The sequence below is a fragment of the Thunnus albacares genome, chromosome 5 (genome assembly GCF_914725855.1).
Source record: "Thunnus albacares chromosome 5, fThuAlb1.1, whole genome shotgun sequence".
NCBI classification, from domain to species: domain Eukaryota; kingdom Metazoa; phylum Chordata; class Actinopteri; order Scombriformes; family Scombridae; genus Thunnus; species Thunnus albacares.
Window position 1 is genome coordinate 33,320,355 of NC_058110.1, and position 21,713 is coordinate 33,342,067.

Below are 21,713 nucleotides of genomic sequence, written 5' to 3' on the forward strand. Positions count from 1 at the left end.
TGACCAATAACTGCCTTGAGAAGACATGTTATCTGATAAAACAATAGACAGTTTTATAACTTAAAACCGTTGTAACTTTAAACACTCTGTCCCAGTATCTTTTAAAATGTCTTGGAAAAATGTACCTGATTGACGTCCCTACAGCACACACTCTCCAAGCTTCTGGCATGGAGGCTCAGTGACAACAAATGCACCTGTTTATACAGACTCAGGTTTACTACAACACAAGTCAGGTTTGTAGCAGTTGTATCCATTTCAGTAATATACCTGGTCTTATTTGACAGCCTTCTGTCAAAATAAGGGGGGGACTGTCAGAGAACTGCCTCTATATGTCTGTCTGATCAATCAGGAAGCTGACGATGCCTTATGTTAACACTCCTCTCTCTCTCTCTCTCTCTCTCTCTCTCTCTCTCTCTCTCTCTCTCTCTCTCTCTCTCTCTCTCTCTCTCTCTCTCTCTGCAACATGAGTGATCTAGAGGAAGCATACATGTCTGACAAGTACAGTATTCAGGTGCTAGTCCACTGAGCAGTGTTTTAATCGAGTCACTAAGTCTCGAGTCCTCAGTGTTCGAGGTCGAGTCATCAAGGTTGAGTCTGAGTGGAGTTCCAGGATGGGCTCCGGTGCTCCACTCTGGCAGTCAAAGAGCTGACATACAGATAAAAAAGTTCTATATTAAACATATTCATGATGCACTGATTGCAATTTTCTTGGCCGATTCTGATTTTCTTTCTTTCTTTCTTTCTTTTTTTTGGACTTAAAGGTATTACAAATTGCGAGCTTTGTGTCTTCTTCACTCACGCTAAAGAACTTCCATACCAACGACATGTGTGGTTGTTGCTGTCTGTGCCGCAGCTGCTGCTGTGTGCGTGACGTGAACCATAGTGTGGCTATGTGCGGAATATTTGACAGCAAAAAATCGGATATATATTACTTCTTTATCAATTAACAAGTTCAAGTTCCTCGTCTTCAACTTCCGAGTCCGAATGCAGTCAATGCTCGAGTTGAAGTCCAAGTCGAGTCACGAGTCCTGAAAATCAGAACTAGAATCCAACTCAAGTCCGAAGTCCTGGACTCGAGTACTACAACACTGTCACTGAATGATTTCAACACCAATAAAAGGATCTTTAAATTGATTCTAAAACTGACCAATGAAGGGACTTTAGGACGGGTGAGATGTGTGCTCTCCTTCAGGTCTTAGTCAGTACACATGCTGCTGCAATCTGAATGATCTGCAGTTTATTTATAACTTTCTTAGGTAGACCAGAAACGAGAGCATTGCAGTAATCAAGCCAGCTAGTGATAAAAGCTTGCATAAGTGTCTCAGTATCTGCCTGGGAGAGAAACAGTTTCACTTGAACAATATGGGGATAAAAGGCAGTTTTAAAAGGCAGTTCAAAACAGTCTCAGCTGGACAGATGAGTCCTAAACCAATTTAAAACTGAGCCAGAGAGGCCAACACACTTCTGTAGACTGTTAATAAGGATTTCATGATCACCTGTATCAAAAGCAGCGCTTAAGTCTAAAAGAACTAATATTGAAAGTTTCTTGTCATCCATGTTCATTCTCAGGTCATTTAAATCATTAACTAGTGCTGTCTCAGTGCTGTGTGGTGAGGATGAAAGCCGGATTATAGCTTCTCAAATATACAGCTGAAATTTATGTGATCATTTAGCTGTTTAAATACTAATTTCTCAAGAATTTTACTTAAAAAAGAAAGATTTGAAATTGGCCTGAACTCATTTAGCACTGAAGGATCCAGGTTACTAGCAGTTTTCAGTGGCAGGGGGAAACTACCAGTCAGCAGGGAGTGATTTACAATCACCAGCACTTCATCCTCCAGACCAGAGGTTGTCAACGTGGGAGGTGGGCCTCATTCTGTATTACATAGTTTATATCAAATCTGATTTAGATTCATGATCAAAACTGCTGTGAAGGCTCTTATATAATGATATATAATAATTAATAATATAATATTTCATAATAATAAAATAATAAATTATCATTTCAACTCTGGCTGAAGATAAGGACACTTTACTTTAACCAGCTCCATTTAGGATCTATGAGCACCATATAAACATTTAGTGAATATTTCATACTTTCTAATATCAAACACATTAATGAGCAACAACTATTCATGATGGATGGTTCATGTTTTGTTAAGCTGAACTTTAGCTGAACTCTCGCTTTCTGTTTTGTACATCAGCAGTTTCATGATGAAGCTGCTTTGACTCTGTAACTGTGATGAAACTCTAAAATGAATTTGACTGATGTCAGGTTTAAATCTTAACTCTTTTATTTTAAGCTAAAGAAAGTAAAGTTAAAAATAAAGTGAATGTTCAGTTTCAGTCAGTTTTAATTTAATGTTGATTTGGTGTTGAGAGAATGATTCAGATCAGTTGAAGACATGTTGTCTTAAAGTAGTGTTTTAGCTTCCTTTCGTTAGTATTTTATACACTGATAACACATATTCAAACTTCTGTGGCTTCACTCTGTGTTTTAAGATCATCAGATAAACATCAACAGCACATTCAGCAGCGTTTCACAGGCCGCAAAGAGAACATGGTCAAACTTCACTAGATTCAAATCATTCATTAGTACCGGCTCAAGGGTCTGTATCATGAAGAGAGATCAGATCAAACATGTCAGCAGCACAAATACTGAAGAATTAGCTTGATGAAAAAGTGGAATCATCAAACAAAATCCAGACTGGGAGCAGACAGACAGGCAGACAATCAGCTCAGAAGCACAATAGACAAGAGGCTGGTATAAATGCTAGGTAGCTAATGAGGAAATACATTACACTAATACAGTTTTATTTCTAAAAGACAACAACAACAACAGTGTCTCTCTGTCCCTCTTTCTCTCAACCCAACAGGTCGAGGCAGATGGCGTCCACCTAGAGTCCAGTTCAGCTTAAGGTTTCTTCCCATTAAAGGGACTTTTTACTTGCTGCTGTCACCAAGTGCAGCTCATGGAGGGATGTTGGGTCTCTGTAAATTAAAGACTACGGTCTAGACCTGCTCTATTTAACATGAATTTGAGAAGACACTGGGCCTTTTTTCCTTTTACTTAGATCCTATAGTTGTTCTTATATTGTTTATTTTGGTAAAACTGGTTCATGTTGAAGATGTTAATCTTTGGCCCTGAAAGTTATAAAAGTAGTGTTATAAAATAAAAGTATACAAACATTCAGTATGTACTTGAGCATTCATTCTGAAACAAAATATAAGCTATTGCATACATTACTACAGCTATACAGAATAGCCAATAAACTATTTTATGAATTATTCATAATGTAACTAACCTTTTCTTTTATTCATTTTGCCAAGGCATTTTTAGAAGGTAATGAGACAGAAAATGTTCCATAAACATATTCACAAGTGAACCACTTTATTGTCCTATTGAATCTATATTTGTGGATAATGAAAACCAGTGTAGTCATTGGATGGATCAGGAAACTTCTGCCTTATTCTCAGCACCACACATGATGATATTACCACGCAGACATGTTTATACATGTTGTTGTGCCTCCAGTTCACCATAGTCCTGCCTGTAGCTGTTGGACGCAGCCTGCAGGACCCATGGATGGAGGCACATTCCATCTAGTCCAGTGTGGACTGTCATGCATTGTATCTCTTCCTCCAACTCTGCACACTTGGTCATGACCTCATTTACACCAAAGTAGAGACACACTGACCAATAACTGCCTTGAGAAGACATGTTATTTGATAAAACAATAGACAGTTTTATAACTTAAAACCGTTGTAACTTTAAACACTCTGTCCCAGTATCTTTTAAAATGTCTTGGAAAAATGTACCTGATTGACGTCCCTACAGCACACACTCTCCAAGCTTCTGGCATGGAGGCTCAGTGACAACAAATGCACCTGTTTATACAGACTCAGGTTTACTCTCAGCTCTGCTGTTAAATGTTGTGAAGTCATTCAACTGCTGTTGAAACAGACATGTACCAGCGTCTCTGCGTCTCCTCCTCTACCGTCCAGTGTGATCAACTGTCCGGCTGGCAGCGCTGTCAGCAGCCTGCAGGAGAGACGCTCCGCGGTGCTTTTGGATGTTATAACTCAACTAATACCAGGATACAAGCTTTTTATTTCTCTGATGTTTTCACATCACAAACGATGAACAACAGCATTAAAACACGAGTCTTGCAGGTAAAACATGCGACTCATGTAGCTGATGATGATCAGTTCTCCAGATCCTCTGTGTTGCAAAGCTGCTGCTGCTGATCCAGTTTGACCTGCTGTGTGTCTGTGGTCACCCGCCTTCCTGCTTCACTGCCTTGAGTTGAGATTGTCAACTAGAAGTCTGTTTATTGAATTTAAAAGTAAAACTGTCTTTCACTCAACCAGCCTGTCTGAGTGTCTGCATGAGGGTTCTGCTTCCTGTTGTCTAAACTGGTTTGTTACAGTACAAACTGGTTATAGCTTAGCTAGCATTAGAGCTAACAAGCTTCTCCACTGGCTCTTATTACCATCTTACAGGTTAAGTAACATTGGTGTAGTCAGCACAGCTAGACAAGGATGCATTCGGTTGTCTTCTTCTGTCACCTGTTACCCTCACCTGTTATGTCATAACAGAACCTCAAGAGTATCACATATCTCTTTCCTTGACTTAAAGCCACCTCTAGACTGTGTGACAACAACGATCTTATAAGTTTATTGAATGTCACATTGTGTGAGATACCTATGATAAAATCTTGGTCACAGTCAGTGTCAGACTGTGGATATCAATATGAGGCTGTCAGATTGTGAGATGAATGTGTGGTGAATTGTAGCACTAGAATCTAGGACGCCGTTTGGACTGACATCAAAAGATTTCACCACATTTCTCTCACAATTATCAACCTTCGTCTCAGACAGTCTTGTGTGGGCCTGCATAGACTGTCTTTGATTGACATCTCCCCAAAGCACATTTCCAATCCACTGGAGATAGAAATATGAACGTATATTCAGACTATACAATATATATCTAAAAAAAACACAGCAGTAGAGTGTACAAAAGAGTCATTAAGTTTCATTCAGTGTATTCTGCTCATTCGTCATTCACCACAGTTGGATCACTCATTCAGTATACAGCAGGTTTAAATGTTTAGTGTGTTGATAATGGAAAAGTGACAAAATTGACTTTTGATTTATTTTTGTGTATGCTATTGATGGATAATATTCTCCCACAACGCAATGCACAAAACAAATTGAGGGAGCTACAAAAAATATCCCTCTGAAGAAGAGTATCAGATGGATATATTGGATAGTTGCTTGTAATTACTGTCAAATACTATTTATATACAGTAAATCTCATACATTAATTGGAAAAGTCTGTAGATCTATTGGATAGTTGCTTGTAATTACTTTCAGATAATGTTTATATAAGGTAATGATTATTAAAATTATTTTTTTGTAAGACATTTTCGCATGATCCTATTTTTTTGTACAATATCAAACCAATGTTTTTACCAGGAATTTACTTTAAATAGATGAGATAATCACAAACAATTAAAGCCTAAAGCTCTCAAGATACCATTAATGGGTGTAAAAGGAGGATAATTTGAATATAATTTCACATAATTTTTTTGTGTTTTACATCCAGAAATGTGTGCTTTGATGGGGCGGTCTTAAGGATAAATTGGATAATTCTATGAATTTACAAAAGAATACTGTATAAAACAAGCCATTATTTAAATTAGGTCACTTTAAGATATTTCTGCAATGTTTTTCATTTTTTTGTGCACATTTATACATTTATTTTGCATTCCGGCAATATTTTCTATATTTTTTGTTTTTACAAAGTTGGACTGTAAAAATGCAAATAATGTCTACAGTAAATATCTAATATATAGATATAATATAAGTGGGGTTTTTTTACTTTTTTTTTAAAAAACTTTTTTTTAACGTAAAAAGACAGAAAGTTGCCTTAATTTTACATTCAGTAATAGGATGTATATTATTTATATTTTTACATAGAATTCAATGTAACGTAACATTCAAGACCATTAAGTAATTGAAAAATCCTGTTAAAAAACTATAATATTCCATTATATTAATTTACAGATTACAGCCTTTATTTTATGGTGAGTATTTTTAATAAAAAATAATTTACTGTGTTTTTATGGCATTTACACTTAATGTAGAAAAAACAAAAAAACTGTAAAATAATACAGTAAATTTCTGTGAAATAACTTTTTTTTTTTTCAGTGCAGACATGTCTGATAGTTATTTGCTTTATGTGATATTTTATTGTTATTACTGTGGTTGTTATCATATATCATATATCATACTGTATCTCCTTCTAGCCTGTATGAATGTGAACTCAGGACACTGCTGTAAAAGAACTTAATGCCCAATTTTCCCTGAATAAACAATGGTTATAAAACAAACCTCAGACAGCAGAAACATGGAGGTGACTTTCTTTAAGTCTTTCTGTCTGTGTTTAGTCTTTTTTATTGGTTTCGCTGAAGGATACGACTCAACTGTAAATCAGATGAAAAGGATCACATGGTAGTTTAAAGTTGCATTAATGTATTTTTGGCTGAATTCCCAATTAAAGTTCAGATATGTTAAAGTGAGAGCAGGAGCAGCTGCTACAGCGCCCTCTGCTGCCACAGCTGGTAACTACAGGACGCTGGGCATTTAAAGGAGGAGTTCACAGTTTTTCAAGTTTTTCCTAAAACAACAGTCCGAATGAACATTGAAACATGTTTTTCTCTTCTTCAGTGACACGTCTTTATTCCACCTGTTTCACATAAGATGAACAATCATCTTTTATTATGTCAAACAAAACTTTTTCCTTTTGTAAAACAACTATGTACATAGTGACACGTGCTACAGATAATGATAATGATGCTGTCGATGATGATGATGATGACGATGAAGTAGCCATGTGAAACAAATGTTTTCTAACATGTCAGTTTCATTTCTAATGGTACATGCAAAATATTTGATCTGTTCGTGTATATTTGATAAAAGTCAGTGAATACGAAGTTTTTATGTTGATGTAACATGTTTAAATATAAACAAGCTACCTGCAGGGAATAATGTGCCATCTTCTATTGATCTTCTATTGATCTTCTATTGATCTTCTATTGATCTTCTATTGATCTTCTATTCTGATCATGTTGAACTTCTGAGTTACATTTTTCCAGACACATAATGAATTAAACAAGATACAGAAAGTTGTGCTTTTCAATCATTGATTATAAGTGTTTTGCTTTTTTACTGGTTGACATACAGAATAGAATAGAATAGAATAGAATAGAATAGAATAGAATAGAACAATGAGTTACTGATTTCTACTAAACATGTGACATCTGTTCAGATAGTTTCTTTTTGTTATCCACAGTAACATTCACACTTTCTGGACACACAGCTGTTTAATTTTAAAATGTGATTTTTAAACACTTTAAGTACCAAAAATTAAATCTCATTAGAGTTCAGGTGGCAGCAGAAATATTACAGAAACATTTCTAAAAAAACTGGGCAAATAAAACCAAACTAATCTGCATGGCTCCATGTTCTAAGAGGTTTTGGTTGGATTGATCCTCTAACAAACAGATGCTCTGTTCATTTTGCACTTAACTATTATTATTCATGATTTGCAGAAAATGAAAGGCTATCCTTTATTTCAGCACTGATTCACCATTTAAAGAGCACATAGTGAATAGCAGAGAAGTGATACGATGCTGCCACATGAGGGCACAAGTGTCAAATCTACACTGTGTCTGATCTAAACTACTGCAGCTTCTCAGATAGAAAATCAAGACTCATATTCCAGAGAGTGTCTGAACTCAGAGGCGGCAAACTCTAATTCATATATTAATGACTCCTGTCTGTGTTTAGATTCAGCAGGATGACGATATATATTTAAAACATCCGACTGTTGAAGGATTAATGTTTGTCCTGCGGAGCTCGTTAAACATTATTACTGATAACTCAGCAGCTGAGTCGACTCCTGTGTGAATACACTTATCTCATGTGCACAAATCAACCAAAGCGTGAGGATGAATTGTAGTTCGATGTAGTAAAATGTGCCCTGATGTATTTTGGCCACTCTGGAGCTCCTTAAAAACGCTTTATTAATGCAGCTGTTTACATACTGTTTACTGTCTACATACCTATTTACACACATACATATCTATGTACAGTTCATACATACAAATAAAACAAAACAAACTACTTCACAGTGCTGCTAGAGGTCAGAAACTCCATAATGTTGCTACTTAAACACTATTCAGGACATTCAGATAAAGACAGTGTGGGATTGTACAGTAATTAAATAAGTAATTATTACAACATCTAAATAAGCTGCAGACATGTTTATGTTTGTGAGACATGAAGAATATCAGCAAAACAACTTAAACTATATTAGAAACGTGTCTGAAACGTTTCCTGTGGATATAAAAAAGGCAACGTGAGGCGTTAGTGTCCAGTTTTTTTTAAGAAAATGACTGTTTTTTTTTTAAAACTGAAGCTTATACTTGTGAGGAGGCAAAGAAAACAGAACCGAGATGTGAAATAACATCGAGGCAAAACAGCAGCTTGTTTTCAGTCTTTATTTGAGGTAAATGAGGGTTCAGACAGAGCTGTTTCTCACTTCTGAACGTCTGAGGAGGATTTTGAGGGAATCCAGGTGGGGAATTAAAAAGCCCTTAACTGCTGGGAAACTGTCCGAACAGTTGGAAAGAAAAAAAACAAAACAAAAAAAAAAGATGACGGAAACACAAAAAAATTCAGACGAGACATAAACACACCGGACTGTCGGCGGTCGAGAATCAAACAAACAAACAAACTTTTTTCTCCCGTTTCTCTCTTTTTTTTAGAATGAATAAAAAATATCAAACATTTAAAAAAAAAAAAAACAAAACAGAAGAGCTGAACACAGTGAACGAACAAACAGTTTCTCCTTTGAAATAAAAAAACAAAACAAGAAAAAAAGTCTTTTCAGTTCATCGTCTGATTGGATCTCAGCCAACACAGAATAATAAAAATACACGTTAATAAAATCTTCCAAACGGCTCCAGAAAGCTGCAGAGCAGGAAGTTCAACACAGCGTCAAAAAAAACCCATCCTGATATATAAAACTCAAACTGTCAGTCGTGACCTTTGACCTTTAAAAACACATTAAATCCAAAGACAGGAGCTCAACTTCCTGTATTTCTGAAGAACGTTCACCGCTGACTTTCATCTTATTATTTTAATATCAGAAAGACAGTAATGCGTGATTCTATTAGCTAATACCTCGTTCTTTTATTTAATACTTAAATCTTCTTCTATCCTTCCTTCCTTTTGTCTTTCTTCTTTGTCTCTTTCCTTCCCTCTTCTTCACCTTCTTCCTTAAATTTGTATCCGTTGTCTCTCAACCCTCTTCCCTTCATTTCCTCTTTGTCTCCTTCCTTTCTTCCTCCATTTTTTTCCTCTTTATCCCGTTTCAACCACCATCCCGCTCTTCTTCCCTTTACTCTTCCTTCCTTTCCTCTTTCCTTAAATGTTTATCCTTTCTCTCTTCTTCCCTCTTTTTGTCTTCTTCTTCTTTCCTTTTTATCGTTTCTTTCTCTGTTCTTTCCTTATTATTGTTTCTTCTTCTTCCCTCTTAAACTCCTCCTCTCTCATTTAAATTCTGTCCATAAAATGACAACATTTACATCAACAGTGACCTTTAACCTTTACTCTCTCTGTTTCCTCCTATTGGTCAAAAATCTTAAACTTTGAGTAACCCCGACGCTTCTCTGTCTTGTCAGCTGATTGGTCAAATGTCCTGTCAATCACTGATGCCCCGCCTCTCTCAGGTCCTCTCTCTCTCTCTCTCTCTCTCTCTTATCATTGATTGGTCCAGAGCGTCAGCCCGTCAGAATGATGTCACGCAGGTCATCTCGTCCGCCAGCTCGTCCTCGTCGCGGCCCGTCCTGATCGGCTCCTCGTCGCTGTAGAGCGCGGCGGGGTCGGCGCCGGCGTTGCCGAGGAAAGTGTGGCTCCCGGAGCCGAGCAGGTCGTTGGCGGCCGACTCCATCTCATCCACCGTCATGTGACACGCGTCGGCAATCTCCCGCTTCGCAAACGCCACAAACTTCGGATCCCGAGCGTAAAGGCCGAGACCCTCAGAGATCAGAACCTGCAGAGAGAAGAACCAACAGTCAGCGGCTTCAGTTTAACACACCTACTGATCAATATCTGATCGATCAATATCGATGCTCACCGCCTCCACCAGACTGTCAGCTGATCCTCGTTTCTCTGTGAACTGAGCGCCGAGCTGAGAGGGAACTCTGAGGGTGGTGTATGCTCTGTACGGAGGAGGAGCTACAAGAAAACAGAACACAGTCACATGACCACTTCAAACAGGAACACAGCTGCAACCATCAATCAATTAGTAATCAATTAGTAATCAATTAGTGAATTGAGAGAAAATTAATCGGCAGCTACCGTATTGGCCTGAATATAAGACCATATTTAATTTTGGAAATTACGTTTGAAAGAGTGTGTAGTCACATGTTCACAACATCAGATATTATTTTTGAGTGTTCTGGTGTAAAATGACTACAGGGAGTGTTGCATTATGGGTTGTTTGTAGCATTAATGTTGCTAGGATAGCAAGTTTCTCCCAGTTTGTTTATCAGTCAGCAGTAAAAGTGTTTGTTAGCTCAGTTTGAGCTGCAGGAGTTTCTGAAGGTTCTTGTGACGTGTTTTTCCGCTGCGAAGGAAATAAATTCACGACGGGTGAAAACGACGCTTTTACTGCAGAAACAGACTAAAACAGCGTTTTTCTCCCCTGAAAACGAAGCTTTTCCAAAACGTCCTCCAGAGTGTGTTAATGTGAAACGCCGGCTTGGTGTTGTTGTTTGTTCGGGGGAGAACGGAGCTTTGTAGACACGCTGTCATATCAGTGACAGAACAGATGGTGGCAGTAGCGCGGCGCTTCATTGGCAGAAGAAGAAGAAACACAACAATGGCGGACGACTTCATGCGGGTGTTGTTCACATTATATTTACTTTGACAGCTTGTTCAGAGTTAATCGTAGTTATCTACCGCCTTTCTCTGCTCAAACTGTTGGAATCTGCTGCAAATGTCAGGAAACCCCTGCAGAAACGGAAACAGCATCCTGGTTCTTCTTCGCTGGTTTTCTGTGGCTAACTTGCTTGTTTGTCCTCTGCACATGCCCAGTAGGAGGAGCATTTGGCATTTTAATGTAGACGGAAGTATTTCTCAAAAACGGCGTTTTGAGATTTATCCAGTTTAATGTAGACGTGGTCTGAGAGATGATACACTAATGAGGGATTTACCTTCTGCTTTAATGGAGGGATGAAGACTCTCTTCTTCTTGGATTAATAATATCTCAGGTAAACTTTCCCAACAGGACGAGTGTCAAACTGTTGTATCCTCAGAAAGTCTTATTACTAAAACAGCTGTTGGAAAAGGGGGCGTCGTCTTATATTCAGGCCAATCCAGTATTTTGATAATTGAATAATCGTTTAGTCATTTCTTAAGCAAAAATATCAAAAACTTGTAATTTGAAAAAAAGAGAATATGAGAGAAATGAATATTTTGGGGTTTTGAACTGTTAGAGATTTGAAGACATCAACTTGGGTTATAACAAGCATTTGTCACTTTTTTCTGACCTTGACACGATAATGATTAGTTGCAGCTGTAGTCACGTTCATGTCACATGCAGGATGAATATGAAAGGAAATTTTAAAAACATTCATATTTATAATCTGTGCTCATCAGACCCTCGATCAGACAGGATTAAAATCACAGGAGGACGTTGGTAATAAAATATACAGTTTGTGTTGTTCATTCTTCCTACCTGATGTCCCTGCAGGGCCACCGTACCAGGCCGGTCTGGGCGCTGCACCGGTCACACTGACACCTGATGGACAAAATACAGCAACATGTTTTCACTCAGAGGCCACCAGTTTAATCAGATATGATCCAATACAACAGAACTGGTTTTACATATTTATATTTTTTACCTTAACGCAGCTTTATAATGTTATTAACTGTCAGAGAGACATTCAGTCAACTACATGTTTATTACTGAGTTTGTAGTTAAAGGACACGTTCACAGTTTTTCAAGTGTATCTTACAACAATAGTCAGGTGTCCGTATGAACAGTGAAAGAGGTTTTCCTCGCTGTAATCATTCCTCCTGTTCATACTGGATATTAAAAGATCCTTCAAATGTGTTTTCAATGTAAGTGATGGAGGATAAAATCCACAGTGTGTCCACACAGTCATTTAAAAGTCTGTGTGAAGCTTCTATTCAGCTTCAGCAGTCTGAGTTAGTCATATCAAGTGGATATCTGACACATTTACAGTCTTTTTAGCATCAAATTCCCTCTTTGTGGTGGAAGTATAGTAACAAAAAGAGGGACTTTGGCACTAAAAAGACTGTAACGTTGAAAGATATCTACTTGATTTGACTCATTTGGACGCTTAAATACATTTTTGTGACTAAGATTAGCGGTGAAGGTAATAATGTACGAATGCTAACAGTCCTCACCTCGTCCTGCTACTCCCTTCTTGCCCTCTCCTCCTGCTCCTCCTCCTACTCCACCTCCTCCTCCTCCTCCTCCTCCCCCTCTTCCCCATGATGGGCTGCCTTCCTCCTCCACCAGGATGAGAGGAGCATAAAGTAGGCGACCGCGGCGAGGACAAGGATTCGCCCAGGACGCCGAGGAGGCCGCAGATGAGCGACCGGATGAGAGACGGGACTCATAACTGCCATACGTCTGCTGCTGCAGAGAGAAGACGAGTGTGTGTTAATATCTGTGTGTGTGTGTGTGTTTTTGTATAACTGTGTGTGTGTGTGTGTGTGTGTGTGTATGTGTACCTGTGTGCGTGTGCGGCGTGGAGGGGAGGTGGGGTGGTACGTTCCGGGGATCGGCAGGTCGTCGCTGCTGCCCTGACGTCTCAGACACTGGATGTTAAATGAAGGCTTCCGACCTGACACACGACAACGAAACAAACGCTCAGCTGTCACTGATGATGTCACACTGACAGTGATGATGTCACACTGATAATGATAATAATAGCAATCTTTATTTATATAGCAATTTAAAAAAAATATATAATTTATTTGGATATTTATTTGCCCACTTTTTAAATTAATTTAGAGAAGTATATTTTCATCATTTATTATTATTTATTTTTTTACACTTTTTAAAATATATTTCATCACTTACTTATTCGTTTTATTGTCAATTATTTAATGAATAAATCTATTTAATTGTCTATGTTATTAATATAATCATGATCTGTCTGAAGTCATCTCACCTGTGGGCGTGGCAGGAAGCAGGCGTCTCCGGGTCGTCCTTCTGCCCTCGTTGTATCCGTTACCATAGTTACTGTTGGTGTAGGAGGCGTGGCCATTGTAGTGGTCTCTGTACAGAGGAAGCTCGTCAGGATAATGCCTGGAAACACACACACACACACACACATTTTTACACACAGAATAACACATTTACCTGTCTGTCTGTCTGTCTGTGTACCTGTCTGTGTGTGCGTACCTGTCTGTGTGTGTGTACCTGTCTGTGTGTGTGTACCTGTCTCTGGAGGTGATGCTGTCGTTGTCTTCTTCTCTGCTGTAGTAACCCTGCTCTCCGTACGCCTCCATGTCTTCGTTCCTCCAGTATCTTTCCCTCGAGTCTCTCCTGCAGAAGAAGAAGACAGCGTGATGGGCTGAGACACGTCAGTCAAAGCACACGGCTCCCCAAAAACACATTTCAACCTGAATATCTTCTTAATTGACTTTATGTGACCCACTAATTTGAAAGCTCTACCTTCAATGTTTGTGGTATGACAGCCTACCTTCTATATTTGTGATACAAATAACTACCTTCCATATTTGTACAGTGGCCAGCCTTCTGTGTTCATAGTATGGTGGCCTACCTTCAGTGTTTGTAGTACCACAGCCTACCTTCAGTGTTTGTAGTACCACAGCCTACCTTCAGTGTTTGTAGTACCACAGCCTACCTTTCATAATTGTAGTACCACAGCCTATTTTTCAGTGTTTGTAGTACCACAGCCTACCTTTCATATTTGTAGTACCACAGCCTACCTTCAGTGTTTGTAGTACCACAGCCTAAATTCCATGTTTGTAGAATAGTGGCCAACCTTCTTTGTTTGTAGTTGGAGGCCTACTTTCTATGATTGTAGTACAACAAGCTACCTTCAGTGTTTGTAATAGGATGACCTACCTTCAGTATTTCTAGTACAACAGCTTACCTTACATATTTTTTGTATGGCCGTCTACCTTCCATATTAGTGGTAAGATGACCTACCTTCCATGTTTGTAGTAGGACGGCCTCTTGTGGACGTGGTCCAGCACACTGTTCTTCACTGAGGCCCGCCGGTGATGGTGATGATTGACAGATGACCTCATGTTTTCTCCGCGGCGGATGTGTTCGTCGTGCTCGCTGCCATTTGGCATCTTGGTGAGCGAACCAACCCGGTGGATCAGACCGCCGTTAGACACACCGCCATCACCTACAACGCCACCAGGCCCTGCAGACAGAGGAGGGATGTCAAGTTACACACTATGCACGGATGCAAAAGAGATTTCCAGTTTTCATTTAAATAAAGGTCACATTTAAAAATATTGATATTTACCTGTGGGAGAGGTCAGTGTGGAGCCTCGTCGATCTGTTTCTGGTCCAAAACCATTTTCACCCTGCAGACACAGAGAGCATCAGCTGAAGTTTAATCAGGGGGACGAAAAAACCTTAAAGGACGACTTCATCAATGTCTACCATGTTACCTCACTGATAGGGAAAAGCAGACACCAAAATATCATACTACTAAACACAGGCCGAATATCATGTTGTGAAATCAAACACAACAGAATATGGAGTAGAAAGAACCACAGGAGCTACACTACAGTCGCAGCTGACACACAAACTTCAGCTGCTGAGTTTCTCTGTGATTCCACTGATGACAAATCAGAGAATTTTGATCCTCAAGTGGACAGAAAAACTGAATGAAACAAAAAAAAAACCCAACTAGCTTTATAATATAACGTCAGAGCAGAGGTGTGTTGCTACTATTTCCAGATAGCATACGGAGGTGGGCCACTTCAGGCAATGACTGCTGGTCTTCTTCTGGCCTTCACAAAATGGATGTGAGCCTGAAATGGCCACAATTTAAAATAGAAAATATGACCCAAATATCCCAAATGAAATCTGGGCCTTTTTTGGTAAAGATGTGGTGCTCTCAGGTATGTGTATTCTAGATGTGGGCCAGTTCTGGTTTATCTGGTTTGTTCTTGGTTGACATACAGCTCGCTTGTGGCCCAGATCTGGGAAACAGATCAGTATGTGGGGCGGATGAAAAGTGCTGAAAGTGTCGAGTGTGGGTCTGTGGATCTGGGCCACATTAATTTTGCTATCTGGGTTACAACTTATAAGGCTGAGTATCGTGATGTGGAATCAGACACAACTGAATGTGGAGGAGAGAGCGACCACCGGAGCTACAGCCTGCCTGGTGAGGATCGGCAGACAGAATGGACACAGAACTGAAAGTTCTGTGGTGCTTTGGTAAACCTGACTTTGTTTCCTCGCAGAATATTATATTATAGAACAGCACAACAGCGACTGTGTGTTACCTGTAACTTTTGCGGCTGCATTCAGCTTGAGCATTTAGTTCCCAGTTTCTTGTCGTCCATAATGATAAACAAAACAGCGTTTGGTTGCAGTTTTTCACAACTTTGACCAGGATTATTTCCCAAACCAAGCTGAAATGAAGAGGGTTTTTTTTGGCTGTCCACTGGCAGCATTCTGGCTTGTGTACAACTCTCAGTAAGTTTGCAATGATACACATGACTAACTCCAGCACGCTGTTTGTTTAATGCACACCAGTATAATATATCCAGACTCAATGAGGAAAAATGTTGGGAACCCACCTGCTCTCTGTAAACACACAATCAGTAGCGGACTGTACGGGACAGTTTGCAATGCATTCTGGTTGTTTTAGGATTCCCCCTTAAGAGCGATACGGGGAATCTACAGCATTTTTCTCAGTATTCTCTAATCATAGGGCACCAATTTAAAAAATACTACATAGGTGACCTAGTTTTAACCTTTGTGTGACCTGTGTGTGTGTGTAAGATAAAATAATGACCTTATATCCACCGTTCTCCTCCATCTCTTCATCCTCCATCATCACCTCCTCCTCCTCTTCCTCCTCCAGGTCCTCATTCAGAGCCAGACGCATCTCTGGACCCAGATCCTGCAGAGTCTTCAGACCGGCTTTACACAGCTACACACACACACACACAAACATACATGTAAATACACACATTATGAACTACACACTGTTTAATATACAGTACACACGAACAGACAGACCTGTATGGCAGACGGGTTGGTGGTGTCGGCTTCTCCCTCTAGATCTCCCTTCTCCTTCCTCTTTCTGAACTTCCTGAAGTAATCCTGGATCAGGAAGGTGGCGTAAAACTTCCCAACTGTCACTTCTTCCTCTGCAGGAGGAAACAGGAGAGAGAGGTCAGTCAGCAGTAGCCTACTTATGGTAGCAGTTATCAATACACAGTAAAATGTGCCAAAAGTGTAGTAGTGACCATTCCTCTGGAAGCCCAGTATTCATGTTAAAAGATGACCCGGCCTTATACGTACACTGTATCTGCTCAGGCTGACCTACACTGGCTTGATAGGCAGCTTCATCTGACTGTAGCCACTGATTAGATTAGTTGATTAGTCGATTGCAGAAAACTTGCCAAGTATTTTGTTAATCTATTAATCGTTTTGCCAAATATTCTCTGGTTTCAACTTCTCAAATGAAAGGATTTGCTGCTTTTCTAATCGTTTTGAGTCATTTTTTAAGAACAAAATGTCCAAATTCCCTGATTCTAGCTTCTTAAATGTGAATATTTTCTGGTTTCTTTAGTCGTCTGTGACAGTAAACTGAATATCTTTGAGTTGTGGACAATACAAGACATTAGTGGACGTCACCTTCGTCTTTTGGAAACAGTGATCAACATTTTTTCAACACCTGAGCCGCCAAAACAACACACAGCATGATAAGCCAACTAGCATGTTAAGCTAACTTGCATGCTAACAACATGCTATGCTAACTAGCGTGCCACCTGAGCTACCAAATAGCCAGAAAGTCAACTTCAGCAGCCTCAACTTAGCAAGCAATAAAACATCTACTACCATTAACCAACAACATGCCAGCTAACAGCTAACATCTTGTTAAACATGTTAGGCTATTTAGCATCACTCCAGTAGTATTATTGGTATCAGTAGTATTTGTAGTACTTGTACCTTCATGTGGTGGTATGACCTCATCTAGCAGTTTTGGTTTCATTCTCTTCCAGATCTTCTTGATGATCCCCCTCAGCTCCTCGTTCTCCTGATCCGGGTTACCTAGCAACAGCACACACTGAGTGTAGCTCAAATTTTAACTGAATTTCCAGCTAAAATGATGGAAACCCAGGTGGAAAACGTGATGGAGATATGACATTTCTATTTGTTTTCATGTTTTAAAGGTGCAGTGTGTAGAATTTAGTGGCATCTAGCAGAACAGACTTGGCAGAAATGGAATATAATATTCCGGACTAAAAATGGCGCCCATTCAGTCCTATAGGAACTGCTCGGCAGGCGCGTTCGCCAAAAAAAGTTTCTAGCTTCCGGGTTTGCTTCCGCGTTGTGTGGCCCACTGAATGCTTGGTTTGTGCTGCCTACTTTATGTTTGCTTTTGATTTTGTGTGGTTGCTTGTTTGTTTATTTTTGTAGATCACATGACTTTTGTATCTGTTTATAATGTGTAATGAGATGAGATTACTCCCATTAGCCTCTAGGGGTTTTCTAAATCTCACCTGCACAATTTGTTTCTTCTCTTTTATTGTGTTGTTTTATGCTGTTTTGCTTTTACTGTGCAAATAAACAAATAAAAAATAAAAAAAGAATATGCGCTGTAGTGTTTCTCCCGCTGGTCCTGCCCGCGAGTTCCTGCTCGTCCCATAGACTTTACGTTGTGGTGACATCATGGACCTTTCAATCGCTTTTCTCGGCTCGCTGAAAGTTTTACCAATATAAAACCTCCAAATGGATAATAAGTTCATAATAAAAAGAGTCATAATTGACGTTGTTTGCAGTTCGAGGTGTCTTGTCAACAGTTTTACAGATATCTCTTTTACAATAATTCTTTATGGCTGAGCGGCGGTGCCCTATCCAGCTCTTGTTGCACTGCCATGTTTCTAAAGGAAGCCCAGGACGGACGAACAAAACTCTAGAGCTCTAGAGAGGACCTTTCACATTTTTCGTGAGTTTCGTAGCCACTGTAGGTTCTCCTACACGCTTGGACAGGGAGGGTGACGGGTATTTAGCTTGTTGCAATCTGCAACCTCACCACTAGATGCCACTAAATCCTACAGACTGGTCCTTTAATATGATGAACATTACAGTCTCCTTACAGAGCCGCCAAAGGGTTATGACAAGAATTTTTTTCTTATGTGTTCCCTTGCAATAATTTTGCATTCCCATGTTTCCTCAGTGTAACCCCTCTGGGATCCAGCTCTTTCATAATCAAGCGGACATTCCCTTTTCTTACTCGTAGGCTGTACTCTCTACAGTTAGAATACATCCATCTGTTTCCTTGCAGTTGTCCTGAGTACAGTAACCGGTCACGAATTAAACCGACAGCATCCTGCAGATCACTGTACTGCTTTCTCCTGGAGAGACCTCTTGAGAATTCATCACTTTCACTAATTACATAATCATGCCTATTGAGCAGTCGTACTATATCAGCATACTTAATGTCCAGTAAAATTCACTGAGCTGACCCTTACTGGGGGGGTTGTACTGGGAGCAGCTGAGCGGAAACAGACATATGGCCGATCTGATGTTTTTGTCTATTCAGTGACAGTCACATGCTTCATTTACATCATCATCTATTCACTAAGTCCATTTACATTTGCTTTTTATCCACACACCAACTTTTACACCTCAGATAATAACAAACACTTTTTAACATATTTTAACCTCTTTTTTTTAAATTAAATTTCCACTCAGGTGTTTTTTTAAAAACACAAATTGAAAATCCAAATAAAAATGTAGATGGAAACAAATGTAGTCAGATACCTTCAGTCTTGATCTTCAGCGCCGTGCGAACCAGAGCAAAGAGCGTCGCGTTATAGGTCACCATCCCGTCAGCGTTCAGAGGCATGTTCATCGCTACCAGACGCTGAGGAGGAGGAGGAGGAGGAGGAAGAGACTGTAAGACTGTAGCAACAAAACCCCCAGTATACTGAACTTTTTATTACTGAGATATGATATTTTCTTTACCTTACAGGCCACTCTGTGAGGACAGAGCTTCCCAAAACCCAGAGGAGGCTGAATCCTCCTGAGCAGAGCGACGACGTCCAGGTGTTTAATACGACCCCTGAGAGAGAAGAGAACACAATACGATAAAATACAGATATTCTACTATCTTCTGTAAGTCTGTGATGATGTATGTTCATGTTTTTTCTTCTCTGATATACGTCAGTTTTAAAGGTTACTGGTTTTTTTGTTTTTATCTCACCAGCACGATCACTTTTTACTTCTTTAATGCATTCTGGGGTTTTTTTGTGTCTTATTTGTGAAAAATAAAAAAATTAAAAACAAACTAAACAGATGCTTTGTTAGAATTACTTCTATTTATATTCTGCTTTTTTTGCACACACAGTTTTTATCAATGTCAATATGAAAGCACATAGTTCACCCACACTACACAATCTCTAAAATAATTAAATTACTGTACTGTTTGTGTTTATGTTTATTGTTTCATGTTCATATTTATTGCTTTTTCTGTTGGCAGCGTCCTGGAGCCGAGTCAGTGGGTTCTTGAGATGTAAACTGTCTTGTCACCATCTTTTATTCACTCGTTCATGCATCTTAAGCAGAACAGATCGCTATCAAATATTAGAAAAGGACTGGAGGCTGTTGGCCGAGAAAACCGAGACAGATTGTGATCAGATTTATGATCTGTAAATGAAAGAGTTTTAAATATCTGGATTTTATCTGAACTGGAGAGACAACTGAAATTACGAGTAGAAATGGTTGCCAACTCTGGAATAAATGTCACGTCTGTCCTCCGACCAGCAGGAAGAGATGAAACCATCGACCTTCATACTGTCAGAGTTAATTTACATAAAAACATTTATGACAATGTTACGTCAGAAAATAATGAACTCACTCCAGCCAGTAAACAGTTGCTTCTGATTTCAGTTTTTGCGTTAAAGAGTGCTAATAATTGTGTTTGTATGTGTGTGTGTGTGTGTGTGTGTGTGTGTATTTGTGTGTGTGTATTTGTGTGTGTGTGTGTGTGTATTTGTGTGTGTGTGTTTTTGTGTGTGTGTGTGTGTGTGTGTATTTGTGTGTGTGTGTGTGTGTGTGTGTGTGTGTGTGTGTGTGTCATACTTGGCTTCTGGATCGTATTCAGACCAGATCCTCTTGAACTCGTCCAGGTGATGCGGCCCAAGAATCGACCAATCACGTGTCAGATAGTCAAAGTTGTCCATGATGACGGCGACGAACAAGTTGATGATCTGAAGGAGACAAAAGGTCCAAAAAAAGTGAGGACATTTAGTCAAAGATACGTAGTTTTGTTTTAAAAGAGTCCTGCTCAGATCTTTTAATTCACTCCTGTAACACATAACAAAAATAATTCATGTTTTTAAAAGGATGAAAATTGACTCAGCAGAACCAGAAATATCTTTCCTTGTCTTTTTTTATTCCACACGTTCTTCTTCCTTGTCAAAACCTGCGCCTACATTACCCACAATGCAACTGGAGCTCTGACAGTTAAGTGGGAGATTCAGTCAGGTATTAAACTTCTGCAACCAGAGATTTTATCTATCAAACTTCACCAGAATTGTAAAAACAGGGAATTAAGATGCTGTTTTGAGCACAAAAAGCTAACAATAAACGTAACAAGAACGAAATCCAGAGGAATAATTTGTACATTTGTACTCTGACAAAACTGAGACAACTGCAACTTCCCGACACCGTCTACTGTCACCACCCGAACTTCTAATGAAAAATTCATCTTCAACTTTACCCAGCATTTCTTCTGTTTAGAATAAGATGCAAGAAGTCTCTGAAAATATTGCACGTGTGTTTAATTAAGTTATTGTAAAAATAAAAGTTAAGTGTTGACCCTAATTCACAGATGAAACTGTAACTCATCGTTTTTAAGACTGAACCTTTACTCAAAGTCTTTTGGTCTCATTTTAATCACTTTTTAAACAAAAAAATCAATCAAATACTAAACTCAAATTTAAAACTGAATTTATTTTATTTGGTATTTCTGCTGATTAAATGTCTGTCAAGAAAATGTGTCTTTATTAGTAAAATTCAGTATATTATGAAAACTAGAGCCTAATTTGATGAATATGATCATTTATTTTTAATTTATTCATTGCTGCTTTTGTTTTTTATTTCTGTATTGATGTATTATGTGTACTACCTCAATCATGTGTATATATATACAGTATATATATTCATATGTGTGTGTGTGTGTGTGTTTGTTCAGACCAGGAAAGCACACAGCATGAAGAAGCTGATGAAATAAACGATGGCGAAGTTGCTGCCGCAGGTGAACTCTTCTCCTGGTTCGTAGTCTGACTCGGGATCACAGCGTTTCCCCGGCAGACTGGCCAACATGATCTCCTGCCACGCCTCACCTGTAGCACACCTGCAGCGACACACA

General features: G+C 39.1%; 1 protein-coding gene and 1 long non-coding RNA gene across 2 annotated transcripts in view; one reads left to right on the plus strand and one right to left on the minus strand.

The window, feature by feature from the left end:
• Positions 1–8,553: 8,553 nt before the first annotated feature.
• cacna1fb (calcium channel, voltage-dependent, L type, alpha 1F subunit) overlaps positions 8,554–21,713 on the minus strand; it is a 64,428-nt gene continuing 51,268 nt past the window's right edge. Inside the window, exons 36-51 of the mRNA XM_044350606.1 lie at positions 21,539–21,698; positions 20,423–20,550; positions 19,307–19,403; positions 19,103–19,205; positions 17,285–17,386; positions 16,349–16,479; positions 16,122–16,259; positions 14,616–14,676; positions 14,288–14,510; positions 13,550–13,657; positions 13,281–13,417; positions 12,838–12,950; positions 12,508–12,742; positions 11,813–11,875; positions 10,208–10,308; positions 8,554–10,123 (exon numbers count right to left, since the gene is read on the minus strand). Of these exons, the coding sequence (XP_044206541.1) occupies positions 9,860–10,123; positions 10,208–10,308; positions 11,813–11,875; positions 12,508–12,742; positions 12,838–12,950; positions 13,281–13,417; positions 13,550–13,657; positions 14,288–14,510; positions 14,616–14,676; positions 16,122–16,259; positions 16,349–16,479; positions 17,285–17,386; positions 19,103–19,205; positions 19,307–19,403; positions 20,423–20,550; positions 21,539–21,698 (2,164 nt within the window). The 3' untranslated portion in view covers positions 8,554–9,859. The remainder of the gene's footprint in view (positions 10,124–10,207; positions 10,309–11,812; positions 11,876–12,507; positions 12,743–12,837; positions 12,951–13,280; positions 13,418–13,549; positions 13,658–14,287; positions 14,511–14,615; positions 14,677–16,121; positions 16,260–16,348; positions 16,480–17,284; positions 17,387–19,102; positions 19,206–19,306; positions 19,404–20,422; positions 20,551–21,538; positions 21,699–21,713) is intronic.
• LOC122981844 lies at positions 19,316–21,620 on the plus strand. Its single transcript, XR_006403341.1, has 3 exons — positions 19,316–19,456; positions 20,445–20,577; positions 21,537–21,620. It is a non-coding gene; the product is annotated as an uncharacterized LOC122981844 (long non-coding RNA).